This window comes from Apteryx rowi, unplaced genomic scaffold, assembly GCF_003343035.1.
Source record: "Apteryx rowi isolate R43461 unplaced genomic scaffold, aptRow1 scaffold_668, whole genome shotgun sequence".
Lineage (NCBI taxonomy): Eukaryota > Metazoa > Chordata > Aves > Apterygiformes > Apterygidae > Apteryx > Apteryx rowi.
Genome location: NW_020450947.1, coordinates 327486 through 343864, shown reverse-complemented (window position 1 = coordinate 343864; position 16379 = coordinate 327486). Strand labels below are relative to the sequence as shown.

The following is a 16379-nucleotide window of genomic DNA, read 5'->3' as shown; positions in this document are numbered from 1 at the left end:
AAGCTACTTTGCTCCTCTTCTTCTTCCCTATTCTTCCTGCAGCCAGCTCTGCAGGGGAAAGGAGAGCCACTCAGAGAAAAACAAGGAGAGAGTAAGATGTCCTCTCTGACCTTCCATATCTGAGTGGATACTGGCAGGTAGCAAACTCTACCTGGCTATTAGTAAAGTTGATACCAAACATACTTTCATTGTTCAATCTAGTGTCAATATGCAGCACCTAGTATTTTGAAGCTCCATGAACCCATGTAAACACTGCTGAGTTCTGAACCTTTTGTGAACCATATGAAGGTTTCTTCCTGAATTTCGTATAACGCAGCATTGTAGGAAGGCAAACACCATGGTTCTTCTTTCAAATACTGAACTTTCTCCTCTCTGAATTATTTGTATCCTTGGATATATGTCCACCAGGCCGAGCAGCACTCCAAGACTGTCTACCAATAGACACACAGACACCAGGCACAGAGCAAGCCAGAGATCTTAGAAGGGGGTACTACATAGTATGGTGATTTAAACCCACAATAACTATTTTGACACTGTCTCCCATAACATCCTCATAGACAAGCTCAGGAAGTGCGGGCCAGATAAGCAGACAGTGAGGAGGACTGAGAACTGGCTGAAAGGCAGAGCTCAGAGGGTTGTGATCAGCAGCACAGAGTCTAGTTGGAGGCCTGTAGCTAGCAGTGTCCCCCAGGGGTCAGCACTGGGTCCGGTATTGTTCAACTTCCTCATCAATGACCTGGATGAAAGGACAGAGTGCACCCTCAGCAAGTTTGCTGATGAGACAAAACTGGGAGGAGTGGCTGATACACCAGAGGGCTGTGCTGCCATTCAAAGAGACTTGGACAGGCTGGAGAGGTGGGCAGAGAGGAACCTCATGAAGTTCAACAAAGGGAAGTGCAGGGTCCTGCACCTGGGGAGGAATAACCCCAGTCACCAGTACAGGTTGGGGGTTGACCTGCTGGAAAGCAGCTCTGCGGAGAAGGACCTGGGAGGGCTGGTGGACAACAAGTTAAGCGTGAGCCAGCAAGGTGCCCTTGTGGTCAAGAAGGCCAATGGTATCCTGGGGTGCATTAGGAAGAGCCTTGCCAGCAGGTTGAGGGAGGTGATCCTTGCCCTCTGCTCGGCCCTGGTGAGGCCACATCTGGAGTACTGAGTCCAGTTCTGGGCTCTCCACTATAAGAGAGACTTGGAGATACTGGAGTGAGGCCAGCGGAGGGCTACTAAGATGATCAAAGGACTGGAGCATCTTTCATAGGAGGGAAGGCTGAGAGCGCTGGGCCTGTTTAGCCTGGAGAAGAGAAGGCTGAGGGAGGATCTTATCAATATGTAGGAGTATCTGAAGGGAGGGTGTTGAGAAGATGGGACCAGACTCTTCTTAGAGCGATAGGAGCCCAGCGATAGGACGAGAGGCAAATGGGCACAAACTGAATCACAGGAAGTTCCATCTGAATATGAGAAAAAACTTCTTCACTGTGAGGGTGACTGAGCCCTGGAACAGGTTACCCAGCGAGATTGTGGAGTCTCCCTCCTTGGAGATATTCAAAAGCCATCTGGACACAATCCTGGGCAACATGCTCTAGGTGACTCTGCTTGACCATGGGGGTTGGACTAGATGAACTCTGGAGGTCCCTTCCAACCTCAACCATTCTGCAACTCGGTGATTTATGGAGGAGAAGGAAACTCAAAGGATGTTGAAAGCAGATGGAGAGGGAAGACATCAGCAGGCCACTTTCCCAAATCCTTCTAAAAACAAATATCAAATTCATAACTTCCACCCATCAAGAGAGCTAGTGCAGCCCAGGCTTTGATGCAATAATGAGAGTATAGACATGACATCTCCTTCAATTTTATTTTCAGCTGTGACTGTGCAGAGTTCCAAAATCTACGAATGATGGCCAACTGCCTCACTTTCTTTGGAAGAAAAGGGGCCTTGAGGATTTGATCCTAACTGACTTTAACTGTTGTAAGCCAGAAAAGGTTACTGGCACCCAAAGGGTTCATAAAAGCATGAACCAACTCAAGCAAAAAAGGTTACTTCCTTGTAATCAATCTTGTTCCTGATGTGCAGTCCACATCCTAACACTGCACGTACTTGAGACCTACTGCAGGAGACTGTACACAGGATCCATGGAATAGACATTTTTCCCTTCTCCTGTTTGGTGCATGGCATACTCGACATAGGAAATCCACTGCCATTTCCATTTCTCCCAAGCACAGAACCATTGCTGGAAGAATCTCAAAGCAAGGGGAACAAGGAACAGGAGATAATGAACACATGGAACAGCCTCTCAAAAAACACCAATTATTTTTAAGATGTCATTCTTTGAGTGGGAGTTCATATGTACACTTAGCACTGTCAGACTCCAGGGACTTATCCCAGAATCAACAACCTGGTAAATGGTACCCAAGCCCCACCTATGAACAAGCACTTAAGTACTACACCACCAAATACTGAACCAGTCCAGGACATTTCATGGATGTGACATCACTTAACTGCACTTGTGTCAAAAAAAAAAAATCCAGGTGAACACACAGGAAGGGTCTTGAATGGAAACATTAGCAACATTCCTACTGAAGTCACCTGGGCTCTGACAGAGGTTTTGTAACCATCACTTAAAGCTCTTCTTCCACAGTCCCATCACCAATGCACACACAACTGAAGAGCCACTTCCCTGCAGACTATCTAAACATCAGCGCCTTTGGATATTCCTCCAGCGGAGGCCATTCAGGAAACTCCCTAAAGCACCCTCCTTGATGCTGTTCAGCTGTGGATATGTAAGGCTTCAGGAAGACTATCAGGAGACTGAAATCCCAGACAGAACTCCGATCATCCTGGGAAAAGAAATCCATCTTCAAAGAACAACAATACATAGAAAGACAGCCATAAGTGCCTGAATCTCTCCCAGATTTCTCATTGTTGTGGTAAGCCAAAAAAAATTCCACCTTCTAACTACAAAGAGAAGAGTTTAAAGGCTTGAGAAGCAAAAGGGAAAGTCAGATGAATACTTTTCAACATGGGTAAGAGAACAGGAAACTCAACTGATTTGAGAGGAAAGAGCAGAGGTAATCAAGTGGACCTTCACCAGACTAAGACAATGGCTCAGCTTCTTCAGTGTAATGAAGTAAGCGTGATTGGCCTCATCTTCCACTCATGATCCTGTGGTCCTACTCAGTCATCCATAAGAGAGTTGGTGGCTTGCCTGCCCAGCTTCTCTAAGACATGACTGGCAATATTCCACATCCACAGCTTTGTCCACTCCAGAAAAAGTAGACGTGATCTGGTTACTCCTTGGTTGTTTATACAGTAGATTGCATGGAAGTATACAAGAGTCTCAAGAATGACAAAGGACCTTGCATGCACTTTGGATCATTTACAGTTCTAGGACATGAATATGAAGACAACACTTATTTGAAGACCAGTATCCAAAGAGCCTCTCCAGTTCAAAGGGGGTCAGTTTATTTGTCAGGAACAACTGTGACTGCGGAGAAAAAACTGCATTTCTATCAATGTGGGCAATTGAATTGCCACTGTAGGACATTTTGGACAGTCAGAGGGACAATCTCTCCACAAGAAAGCAACTGTCACTTGGACAAATAGGCCATATAAAGCCGTGGCTACAATACCTCAGTCTTGATGCCAAGTGTAAGCTACAGACCCTGATCTTGTTAAAGAACACCCCTTTTTATTGGTAAAAATCATCCTCAGTTTTGTGGTCCTTTAACCTGAAATGCTATCAGCATGACAGAACTCTTGCCAACATACATCAAAGGTAATCAACATAATAAAATATAAACATCCTTGACTGCAAAACAGAGGCAAAAGGAACTCTCCAAATTACTTATCTTTCTAGGACATCACCCCCAAAAGGAAATACAAAACTGCAGTGGCTCTAGCCAACTGGTAGAGATTGGTCTCCTTTGAAACAATCAAGCAAAATGAACATAATATTCAGGACAGGCTTTTCAGAGCTTGGGGAGAATACAGTCCCAAACTTGGCTGTTGCCCTCTCATGAACAAGAGGCCAGAAAATTCCCAGATTTCACGCTAGATCGGAAGTGGGATCTCAACAGAGAAGTTATCTAGTTCTAGATTCTAATCATATACAATAGGGTTGCATCTTTTTTTGTGATCAGAACTTGATACCTCTTGTTAACAGCCACCCCAATGGGTTTAAAGGTGGCCCTGGTACAGATTGGCAAAGTATTTCCACAAGGACAAGATAAGCAGGAGCCATGCTGCACAGTACCATAGGCAGATTTGTTCACAGTGAGAAAGGGGTAGCAGAAAGTGCTTCTTTCAGCAGCAGTTCCAGCATATGCAGTCTCCTTCCCCAAAGTCATTGCCACCCACCCTTCCTCTAACCTCAACAGTGGTGGTACCACCACTTGTGCCAGCACACGGTGACTGATCGAGGTTAATTAAAAAAATAACCCAGAGAAAATGGTTATTTCTAACTGAAATTAGGTCCCCAAACTCGTTTACCTGTGCAGCTGCACAGACAGCTGTGCTGGCACAACTGAGAGCAGGAATAAGGGCAGGGAACCAGGTTCTCTTCAACTGGCACTGTCCCAAAAGAAACATTCCTGAACTACACTCATGTTTCTAAAACTACAGAAGGGCTAAATTTCCACATGAAGTCAGCAAGGAAAGTCACCACACACTCACAGAGATCACAAGCCATTGTTTAAACACTTAGACTTAGGGCTTTAGCCACCCTCCCCAAAATTGCTGTCAGCTTTTCACATCTGACTGTAGAAGCAACAGGAGAAGCTGTGGAAGATAGCATCTTAGAGCTGACCCAGCCTGTTAGAAGGAGCACAAAGAAAATAAGCAAGCAAAATCCTAAACAGCAAAACTGACTAGCAAGAAGAGCTGTCAAAAAAATGAAGCTGTCATATTAAGGGCACTAGGGAGCAAGCCAGCCAGGACAAGTGGATAGGTTCTGTGTTCATGTTCAAGTCTGAATGAGTCACCAAACAGAGAAGGGCAGAGTCACAAGGAGAATACATTTCGCACCAGATTTTCCTTTATAGGTGTATAATGTCAAGACAGACTCATTTATCCCAAGAAAAATACCGCTTCTGCAGGAGAAGAGGAAATTAAACTAATTTCATCATCTGCAGAATGCACTTTTCTTTACCAATAAGCCTATAAGTGTTGCCTCCTTTTCACCAACCTACTGGGGAACTCCAGCACTAGGTCATAATTAAGGAGCCCAAGAACACTTCCATTTGATGGGAAATGTTTAGCCTCCTCAATTTTTACATTTCTAGCCTTTTCAGAGGAGTATTATACAGCAAATAAAATTAACCTGTGGGAGTTGGTAAGCCTTGGGATTATTTCTGACTCTCAGCCTCATTTGAAATAATGCTGCCTCCAAACCACAAGCCAAACCTGCACAAGACATGCACTGCCTGTTCAGTTACTGTCAAATGGGACCACCTAATGCCACCAGCACATAAGCAGGTGTGTCAAACGTGGCACACACGACCTCAGAGCTCTATCTACTCTGCAGGCTGTGTATTACTCAGCCTGCCCTGACCAATAACTCTTGGAAGTGGACCAAGCCCCAAACTAAGGGGTGAAATGAGAGAAGGAAATACTAATATCCCCAACAGGTATTACAGATACCTCTTAACCTCTAATTAAAGGTTAAGAACATCAGAGAGTGGTTGTATTGGAGTCCAGTATTGTGTCTCCAACATTAGCTGATAGCAGATGCCTAAAAAAGAGCAGAAGAAAACAGCAAGCATGCTGCAGTACCCCTTCCTCCCCCCCATCCCCCTAGTTCAAGTACTCTCAAGCCTCCTAAATCTGTGGCTCAGGGACACAGATCCACACTTTATCCACACTTGGACTTTCTAATGTCATTCTCTCCATTGATTCCATAAGTTCATCCAATTGCTCTTTGAACCCAGGCAAACTTCTATGGTCCACAATTCCCTGCATCAAGGAGGTCCACACACCCTATCTAAAGAACCCAGTATCATCAGCAATCATGCTGCCTCATTAGCAAGCTTTGTTCAGATCAGTTTTGAGCAGAAGGGCACTGTGCACAGATCCCTCGGAAACTACACCAATTTTTCTTCCACCACAGAACTGACCTCTTATTTCAACTTTGTGCTTCTTGCCTTCAGCAAATTATTTATCCATACAAAGGCCATTACTGGATTACAGCTGTAAAGGTTTTTTAAGAGCCTTTGGTGAGGGACTTTATTAAATGCAACTGACTCTCCCTATGCCACATTGATAAATGCATCCACTAGTGTCATTATTTAGAATAAGCTTTTTTGTTTTTAAGCTAATTTTCCCAGGGGAGATATCAAGCTTACTCAACTTAAATTCCTTAGACAATCTCTGGAACTCTGTTTAAAACCAGCATTACCCTACTGACTAAATATCATAATACCACTGTGCTTTTGAATGAGAGGTTACATACCACTGTCAGTAATTCACCTATTCCATCTTTGAATTTATAGAACCCTTGGGTCTGATTCAGACAACCTGTTAACTGCTTTTGCTGGTTTTCCCAATCTTCTATAGTTGCTTCAATTTAAAGCACATCCTTCAGCAACTTCTCCATTAAGAGAGGTTCCTATGCTGGCACTCACCAAACTCACCCACAGTCCACACACTGCAAAAAGTTGGTTTTGTTTTGTGAATGGGAAACAGGCACAAGGTGAAATGATTTGCCAAGATCGAATGGTGATTACCAAAACCAGAACCAGCAACATACCCTAGACCAGTTTCCCAGTTTATCCATAAATATATATTATATCTTGCCTCTTCCAGCAACTTTCCCAGGTATATTAAAGCAAAATAAAGTCGGTATTCAAGAAAAAGACAAGCTTTGAATCAAAACAAACCTGTCTCAGCAGGATAATGATGACCTGGCATTCATTCCTCCAGTTTCAAATTCAATAGTTACTATGAATGGAATTCCAGCTTTGTGCATCAGGCAACTTTCTAAGCTACACAGAGAGCCCCAGAAATAAGTTTTATGCCCGAGATTTCAATTACAATATTGCCTTTTTTTTTTTTAGTGAGCTCTAATAAAACAAGTAGAAGAGACTGATTTTGTAGCAGACAACAATGCAGTCTTAATAGGCCACATAATCTTTACTCAGAGATGCTCTTGTTACCAAGCTAGCTTTTCTTCCTCACCCTACCCATTACTCCAAGCAGTTCAGAGAGCACAGAAGGAGATACAAGAGATAATCAGAGCAGTGATGTCAGCAGTACCTGAATGAGCTATTACGGGAGACCTTGTCTATTGATCCGCTAATAGCCTCTTCAAACAGACCTCACACTCCAGGAATAGGAGAGCACTGGTAAGTAGATCTCTGTCAGAAAGCAATTACTTTAGCTGGACGTGAGCTCACTTGTTTTTCAAGAAAATGGAACTGCTTCTCAGGTCAGCATGCATTTTGGCTTTTATTCCTCTCTCAATACAGCTTTGTCCTCTCTGACCAGGATTTGAGGGCAATCATCTCTCAAAAAGTGGGACTCAACTCTGATTCTCTGCAAACTTGTGCCTCTGCTGCTGTGTGACATGGTACAGCAACAGTTAGGAACATGGCTCCCTCCTCTCCTGTAAGTTCCCTAGTCTGACCATCAAACTTGTCTGACCAACACAGCTCAAGCTGTCAGCTATGGGCCCACTACTTTGCAGGCTTCTTTTAACATCTCCTCTTCCATTTCACATCCTCAAAATTCACACTGTAGAAAAGAAAATCAATTGTTCCCAGGAAATCCATGCTTCTGTATCTATCCAAGACAGACAGTTGTTGCAAGTCAAGTGTCTTGTCCAGTCTTGCTCCAAATAAACCATCAGTTACAGCTCCTGCCATTTCCCTGTTAGTCTGACAAATTTATCAACAGGCTCACTTCTGACATCTTCCCCCTTCTTCCAATGTAACATAAAAAAAAGCAGAAATTTTCTGTAAACATCAGAAATTTGGAAGAATTTTAAGTCCAGAAAAGAATACTTAAAGAAAGCTGGCAAGGTGTGGGAAACATGCCAGGCACCTCCAAATCTCTGGCTCACTTTGCTTCTACCTGGAATTCATTCACAAACTGGGCAGCCTGTTACTGCATCTCTGCCAATATGTGGCTACAGTCAAACATGTCTGCAATTTAGGGACATATGCTTAGTTAAACTGGTAAATTAAAGCATCCATTTTTACTGGCTCTGGAAGAACAGAAAGCAGCCGGGCAAAAGATAAAGGCTATTGGCTGATACATATCTCACACCAAAGAGTAAAATATCTGCAGCTTTCCAAAACCACCACTCATATCACAAACAGTATTGAGAATAGCCTCCTAAAACATGTCATTTTTAGTGGTCAACAAGTAAAATGCTTCAGGCTTGGGTACTGGCACTGTCAAAATACATACAGTCCAATGCTTTCTCTGTAGCACAAGTGCTACCTTTGTTTATGCAACCTACAGGAATCCAGTAGCCCTAGTCACAATTAATTCATAAGGTTTTTCAAAATAATTCAACTTTGACGGGAGGACTAGAGAGCATCAAATTAAATTACTCCAGGGAATGCTCAGAACAGTTGCTCTCTATTCACTCTCCCTATTCTGCTTATAAGAGTGTTGAGCTCTGCCATATTCCCTTCTCCAAACACTTACTTTTTGGATGAAGTGCCCTAGTCTGTCCTCTCACTCTTCACATGGAAGACAGCCCACACCCTTTGATTATTCATGCTGCCCTTCTTCATCTTTTTCAGTTCTGTATTATTCTCAGCAGGAACTGAAACTCCACTCAATATCCAAGGTGCAGATGCATGATGGACATGGCACAGCAAGGACTCCTGAAATAGTAACACTAATTCCTAATATCAGTTGGCTTTTGATCACTAGTATCAAGTTGATGTGTAGAAATGTTTAGCCTCAAACTGTCTCTTCTGAAGAGAAAGTAGTATTTCAGGGTCCACCATCATTTATGGAAAGTATGGGGACCTTTTCTCCCACAGACATCACCTCATATTTGTCCACACATACTTGTCCACATTAGTCAATTTATCATGTGGTCTCTCACTTCTTGTATTGCATCTCAGACAGCTTTTTTTTTTTTTTTAAGCTTAATAGCTCAGTATCATCAGGATAATTTATTAGGTGTCAAGCCTGTATCCCAATGCTTTCTTCTAGGACACTGGAACTACCACACTTCACAATAAGGGAAATAATCTGTCCTGGATATTGTGTTATTTAACTTAGTCAAAATATCTGCAAAAAGGTAGAAATAGCAAGTGACAAAATTTAGTATCAGTAAACACAAGCTCATGCACTACAGGGTTGTAGAGATTAGATGAAATAAGCCAAATTATATATATACCATGACAGACAAAATTTACTATTTACATTCAGAAAATGTCTAGGAGTCACAATAGACCATTCTCTAAATCATCAGCCAACTGCTCAGAGGTGTCAAAGAAACAAATACAGTATCAGAAACCCTTAGAGAAGAAGCAGTGAACAAGTCAGAGACAACCTTCTATACCACTGCACAAAGCCAAGATGTTCACATATATTGAACAGTATGAATAATCATCCCCATCTCAAAAATAATAAGTGAACTAGAGAAGGGTAACAGCAAAGATCAGAGCTATGAAATACACTCTCTGTGGGGCTCTAAACACAGCTTATCTTCAGGTTCTTTCTTTTTTCCAGGCTAAAGAAGTATAATAGATAGCATCATAATTTATATGTGAACAGGGAACAGTTACTCACTAGTTTCTCAAGTAAAAGGGGCTAATGAAACATACATAGAAAAATACTAGTGAAATGACCACAGGCAGATAAAACCTGATATAACCTGAAAGAAGGAGGTACTTTTTCCATGTGTTTTTTGAAATAAACTATGAAACTCACTGCCACAGAGTGTTAGAGAGGCTAAGAATAAAAACAGGCTCCCCAAAAGGGAAGAAGCAAATTCACAGAGAATAAGTAAATTGTCTCACTGACCTTCTGGCATCTCAAGGCATGGGGCTGACAAAGAATTAGTGGAATCAATGCAGGGAATGTGTGAGGAAGAAGAGGAACTTGAAACACTACTAAGACATAGGAAGAGTGCCATCTGGAGGGAGAGCAACCTCATGCACTCATACATTGGGGCCAGAGGGAAAGAAATCTAAAGTTAGAAAAATGCATTGATTTAGAAAGGCAAGATATGCTACTCTGCCAAAACTAAGACACTGTTGGTGCACCTGCAACTGTTCAGCAGGATAATCAAGATGCCACCTGCAGCTACCAACATTCCTTGAATTCTGAATATCAGAGACTTGGGGTTCAAAAACTCATGGAGCAAGAAAGGGATAACTTTCAAATTGAAAACAAAAAAAAATTCAAAATAAAAGGACCACAAGAAGAGGAGAAAATGAATGGCCAAGACAAACACAGTAGAGTGAGCTAAAAAGGACCAAACCTGAGTTTGGACAAGCAATCTAGAACAGTCTAAAATCTAGAGGCCAAGATCAAGGCTGAACAAAAACAGACCTACCTACTGCTTGAACAAGAAACTGCAAGAAGACACATGCACTTGAATGAGCTTTGCTAAGCAACAAACTTTGGAATGAACTGATCTTTTTACATGAGAAAAATCACTGTATTGGCTCATTTCTTACATGCTTTCTAATCTATCTACTACTGCTGGTTATAAGGTAACTAGGAAACTACGCTTCAGCATGACCCTACAGATCTTATATGCTGTTGATATTTAATCTATTTCTGCATTAGGATAACCTGATTGCTTTCTTAAAACTCTGCAACTGGTTAATAATTCATATTAGTACGGCAAGTTAACAAAAGAAACAAAGGCTGCCAAAATCAGCTGAAACTTGGAGTTCAAAGAAACAGCTGACAGAACACTTTTGGCAAAAAACTAATCAAGTATTGCTATTTCTAAAGGAAGCAATGCACTTTGTCCAAAAAGTGTTGACATTTGGCTTTTTTGACCCCTCACATTTGCATTTCTTGTATGTACCAAGAGACTTTCTGAGGAGTACTCAAAGGAATAAAAAACAGCTTTCACAAAGTTGTCAAATCTGGGCTCTCCTTGGTGGCCTCCAATGCAAATGCCAATATTCATTTAATTCGGAAATTTCAACTATTAACACAAGCTGGCCTGACAACTTGAAAGGATAAAAGGCTTACTGACGCCTTTGAAAACCCTTCAGAGAGTGACTTTTTTTCGAACACAATCCTAAAGGAGCTTAACATGTTTAAAAACTAAACAGGTTAGACTCCCCCCATCCATTACTGAAATGCCAACATACCTGTCACAGTTAAAAATACCAGAACAATCATGAGCGTGTTCTGTTTTTCTGACAGTTACTTTACTGTCATTTCAGAATCCTCTGCATCATAAACTTAGTCACACATTCACACTTTCCCAGCAGGCTTCATCTCACAAAGTCATGATGTTCAAGAAACTAAACACTTTCCTCCCTCATCATGGTAACAGTTATAAAATCTTAATTTTTGAATATTTCCAGTAAGGGATGTAGGCAGAAACCCAAACTTGCAAATGTGGATAGTCCCTCTTTCTATAAGTGTGACTCCTAACCTGAGGTTACGCCTGTACTTAGCAACAGTGCTAGAAGAGCTGGCTCGTAATCCAGATTTCTCAACATGACCAGGAGCCTGGCACCCAGCCACATGTCCACTTCTGTGGAGTGATGGGACTCCAGGAGGGGTGGAGGCACCCATCTTCTGCCTAAAAACCACCCCCTAAGGTTCTCTTTCCCATAGTTATCTAAGAGAACCATCATTCTCTCCTCAATTTTGGCACAAACTAAGTTCAAGAAACAATATAGACTAAGTACAAAAATGTTGTCTCAGGACCTAAAAAGCAAGTGCATCTTTGTATGGCATAAACATATCTTTCAGCAATTTCAGTATTTTTCAGACTACACTTGAATTTGTATCTAAAATCAAGATAGGTATGTGCACGCTACATTTCAAACACTCACTCTGGCATGAGTTTCAACAGCAAAGCATCAAACAGCAGCATAAGACAGCTCAGGTTTCCAAAATGAAAATCCCACCAGCATCCCAAGTTCTGTTAGTTCCTCCTGTTCTGTTCTACAGGAAGTGAGCTCTTCTCTCTTTAGATACACATTTTTAAAAGGATTTCATTATTCTGCACTGGAAGCAGTTTTGTAAACCAGAGAGAATGCAGGACCAGATTTTAGAGGCCAGAATCTTTAACACTTGTGTTATCATCCTGCACATGACAGCCAGCTTCTTGTCATCACATAGACCCATGCATGGAGAGCTTCTTGTTTGATTTCCCCTTACTTTAACCCCTGCCGCACTCACCTCCCCTGAGTAACTGTATTTTCCTTTCAGGATCTGCCGATATAAACGGGTGCGGTTGTCATCTTCAAAGGGCATAGTGCCACTGAGGAGGATGTATGAGATCACACCCAGAGCCCACATGTCCACAGAATTAGTGTAGGGCTTCCTGACCAGGATCTCAGGAGCTATGTACTCCGGGGTCCCACAAGTGGTTTTCATCAGGCAGTCGTCTCCCTTCTTCCGAGCACTTGCCAGTCCAAAGTCTGTAATCATGATTTTTGAATCTGTTCCAGGATGGTAATACAGCAGATTCTCTGGTTTTAAGTCCCGGTGCGTGATACCCAGTGTATGTAAGTATTTGACACCATCCAACACCATCTGCAGCACACGTGTAGCATCTCTCTCAGTGAAGGAGCCTTTAGCAATGATTCGATCAAACAGTTCCCCTCCAGTAGCCAATTCCATCACCATGTATACACGATCCTGGGTCTCAAACACCTCAATAAGCTGGATGATATTGGTGTGCCGGACCCGTCGCAGCACACTAAGCTCTGACTCGCACACTTCTCTCCCCTCCCGGTATTTGGTTTCTATCATCTTGATCGCATACGGCTGCTTGGTAGCCTTGTGTTCCACCCGCACAACACGGCTAAAACTTCCTCTTCCAATCAGGGCTTTAATGTCATACTTTGCTGTCACTCTGGGGTCAAATTTAGCACGGTATTTAGCCACCTTGTTCTTGCGGGGCTCAGGCTGGTCCATGTGGGTAGGCAGGTGGTTACCAGGATATGGGTTAGTATGACGTGGAGGTGAGGGAGAGCCAGCTTTGATAACAGCCCCACAATCATCCTTGATGAAATGCTTGTATATGTCATTGTGGCCTGTGTAAGGTTCTACTTTTTTAACTAGATCTAGCTGCACATCTTTGGGGGGCTCAGGAAGCACTTTGCTTGTCCCACAGCCCATCACTGAATGGTGTTAATTCCCTATCAAGGCATTTTCCCAGGGCAGCATCAGCAGCAACCACATCCAGGGCAATTCCCACATTTGAACCTTCAAAAAACAAAACAAAACAAAACAAAACAAAAACAATAAATCACCACAGTCAGCAAGTATCTGTTCTGTCCAATCATGTTGCTACTATAATTGCCTGGCCAGTTATTCCTACAGTATAATATCTCATATTATGCTTCTATATCCACATATCTACTTGCTTCACTCTGTTGGCTCTCCCTTTGGCTTATTTTTAGAACACTTCACTCACTTACACTAACCATAACGTAGACTATTCCTGTCCATCCAGGTATTTGTGAAACTTGATCTCTGTACCAGCTATTAATTTGATTCAGTCTGACTTCTTCAACCTCCAAAACTGTAATCAAAATACCAGTTAGGACTGGACGTGGAATAAATCCTCCAAAGCCTTAAGCAGTACTTCAGCCCAGTTCAGCTCCTAACTATCCTGTGTTCTAACTTGTAACTCAAGACATTTCAGGCAGATGATGGTGACGGTTCTGAAAAGCAAAGGAGATCATTTCCAAACCTGGTTACAGGCAGTTGAGAAGCCTGTCCAAGATTCACTTGCTATTAGAACATGCTAAGCTGCTGCACAGCCCAGACAACACAGAAGCCCCTAATTAGTCTAGTACAAGAATGGAACAGCTTAGCACAGAGGACAAGCCATATCAGGCTTTGAAATGGAGGCTGTAAGTCAGCTCACGCCTGAGATTCCAGCTAGCAGAGCTGTCTCTCAGTTATGGTGCTGGTGGGCTTTGATGTTTTCTAACATCCTGACTCAAGATCTGAATGCCCAATTTTGCTTTCTTTTGCATCTTCGGGTACCAAGCAGCACTTCTGTTTTTCCATATGGAAATGTGTCTACCTGCAATGAGGAAGTAGAATTTATACCCCCCATTCCAGACTAGAGCAAACACAGGTCTTGTTCATCACACTGTATTCTAATGGAACCAAATCAGCTGCACTTCAGCAAGTCTTTACTTTATGTGCTGATTACAACAAGATAACTGGCTAGGAGAGGGAAAAACTGCCTACATGCATTCTGGCAACTAGCCTAACAGTTTTAAGTGTCTACTCTTTGGCTCAAAGCCCATCAATATGGTGCCTGAGCATTCACAGAAGATTACAGAAAAACTGTTAGCCTTGAAACGTAATCATACATCTTACCATCACCAAACGTATCTTCACTCATTCACCACCTCTCCACACAATATTTAGCTCAAACAGCAGAAAGGGAGCCCCAGTCTTCCATCAGAAGAATTACAGGTGGAAAAGAAGTGATTTACAAGGACATCAAGAAGTTTAGACTACATTAAATCTGGAAAGAAAGCAAGGTTTTAGTGAATCTACTGTTCAGATACAACTTTAAAACAAAACACCAACACAGAAACTTCTTATGTAACACCTCCTGGCAGTACTGCAAACTCAAGTATACCAATCATATACAAACATGCCTATATTAGGGTGCAAGCAGCAGAAATAAAGATCAGCCTCACAGAAAGTTTAACTGACATTTGAATTTCACTGAGGGCTGTTTCATACTTGGATGTTCAGTCAGATCCAGGTATTGTGACAATAAATAAAGTACTACTGCTAGTTCTGAAAAAAACCTCACATGGACAGTTTCTCAGCATTACTGTATCTTACCCTTTCTTACCTAACTCTTAAAGCATATTAAGTTAACATAGAAGTGGAATAACATCATCCACAAGCAAGATTATTACAGAGTAATTCCACGCATAGAGAAGCGCTTTTGTAAAATGTTTCAACAGTAAACAAAAGCAGTAAGAAGGATCAAATGCTGACCTAGAAAACATTATATATTAATCCACTGCTGCTAATAACTTCAGCTGACACCAGGTGTCAACTAACAATATTTTAATGGCTCTTCCTCATACACTTAAACACATAAGGGTCTTAGCATGGCAGTGAAGTCTACGGAAATCCAGAGCTGCGTACAGTGGCCAGAATTGGCTGAGCCCAAACTATTCAACTCCATACCAGTACAGATGGAAATGCTTCTGTGGAACATTACCAAGAGTTTTGGGGAAGAAGAAACTAATGCATTAGAGAAATGAAGCATTACAAGCCCCCTCAGAGCCAGAAATCATATACTCAGCAGGTACCCAAACCATTGGGAAATGACAGCATGCTTTAGCTAGTTAAAATTGGTGAGAAGGAACATTAGTTTTATGCTCCAATATCTACCCACTTCTTTCCTTAGATAAGTGGCACATTACATGTTGTTGCTCAGCAAAGCAACACCTCAGCTCCTGCTGACTCAGAAGTATCCACCATATCTTGGAAAAATTAGACCCTTAATGGTTTAATAAGCCACTCAGGGGTGTCTCTGTGGATAAGGAGTGTCAGTCATCTGAGTAATTCATGTGAGGCCTAGCAGGCCTTCCATCATCTCTTAGTTCACACAACTTGAAGCTATTGAATTTCACATTACCATGGGATGCCAATACGGAAATTTGAAAATAATAAGCTCTTAACACTGAGAAAATAGCATAAGAAATGCTCACATACTAATCTTTAAATCACACCTATGCCAACACAGCATTATGCGGAGAACTTTCTGAAACCCTTACCTTTAATTTTACTAGCAAATCTCAAACGTACATCTCATTGCTTCAAATAAATCTCGCACGACTAATTGCCTGGAGGGCAGTGTAGCCCCCTGTGGTCTTTTGCAGGTTTCTGAGTGCACATTTGTGGGCTGGGGGTTGATGTGGACCTTCATGAAGTTGTGTCAAAGTCTGTGGCTAGAGAACGGGAAGAATAAATCGGGAGCTCCAAAACTCGGGTCATTCCGTAGCTTAGCCATATCTAGACCACTTTTACACCATTGTTTCCAGGGAGCGACCCCACGGCAGGGCAGCGCCGGACCGAGGCTCGGCTCCCGGCCCGCACACCGCCCGACGGGACACGCCGGGAGGCGCCCGGCCCGCCGTCCCTCGCCTCGGGCAGCGGCAGGGCTGAGGCGCTGGGGCCCACCGTGCCCGCGCCGCTGCCTGTGCCCCGAGGGCAAGCGAGCGGCTGCGGCTCC

The 16379-nt window shown here is 42.6% G+C and overlaps 1 protein-coding gene across 1 annotated transcript in view; it reads right to left on the bottom strand.

Moving 5' to 3' along the window:
* The window catches only part of PSKH1 (protein serine kinase H1), a 44477-nt gene extending 28230 nt beyond the window's left edge, over positions 1-16247 (bottom strand). Inside the window, exons 1-3 of the mRNA XM_026085392.1 lie at positions 15922-16247; positions 14495-14645; positions 12332-13363 (exon numbers count right to left, since the gene is read on the bottom strand). Of these exons, the coding sequence (XP_025941177.1) occupies positions 12332-13276 (945 nt within the window). The 5' untranslated portion in view covers positions 13277-13363; positions 14495-14645; positions 15922-16247. The remainder of the gene's footprint in view (positions 1-12331; positions 13364-14494; positions 14646-15921) is intronic.
* Between the last annotated feature and the right edge of the window lie 132 nt (positions 16248-16379).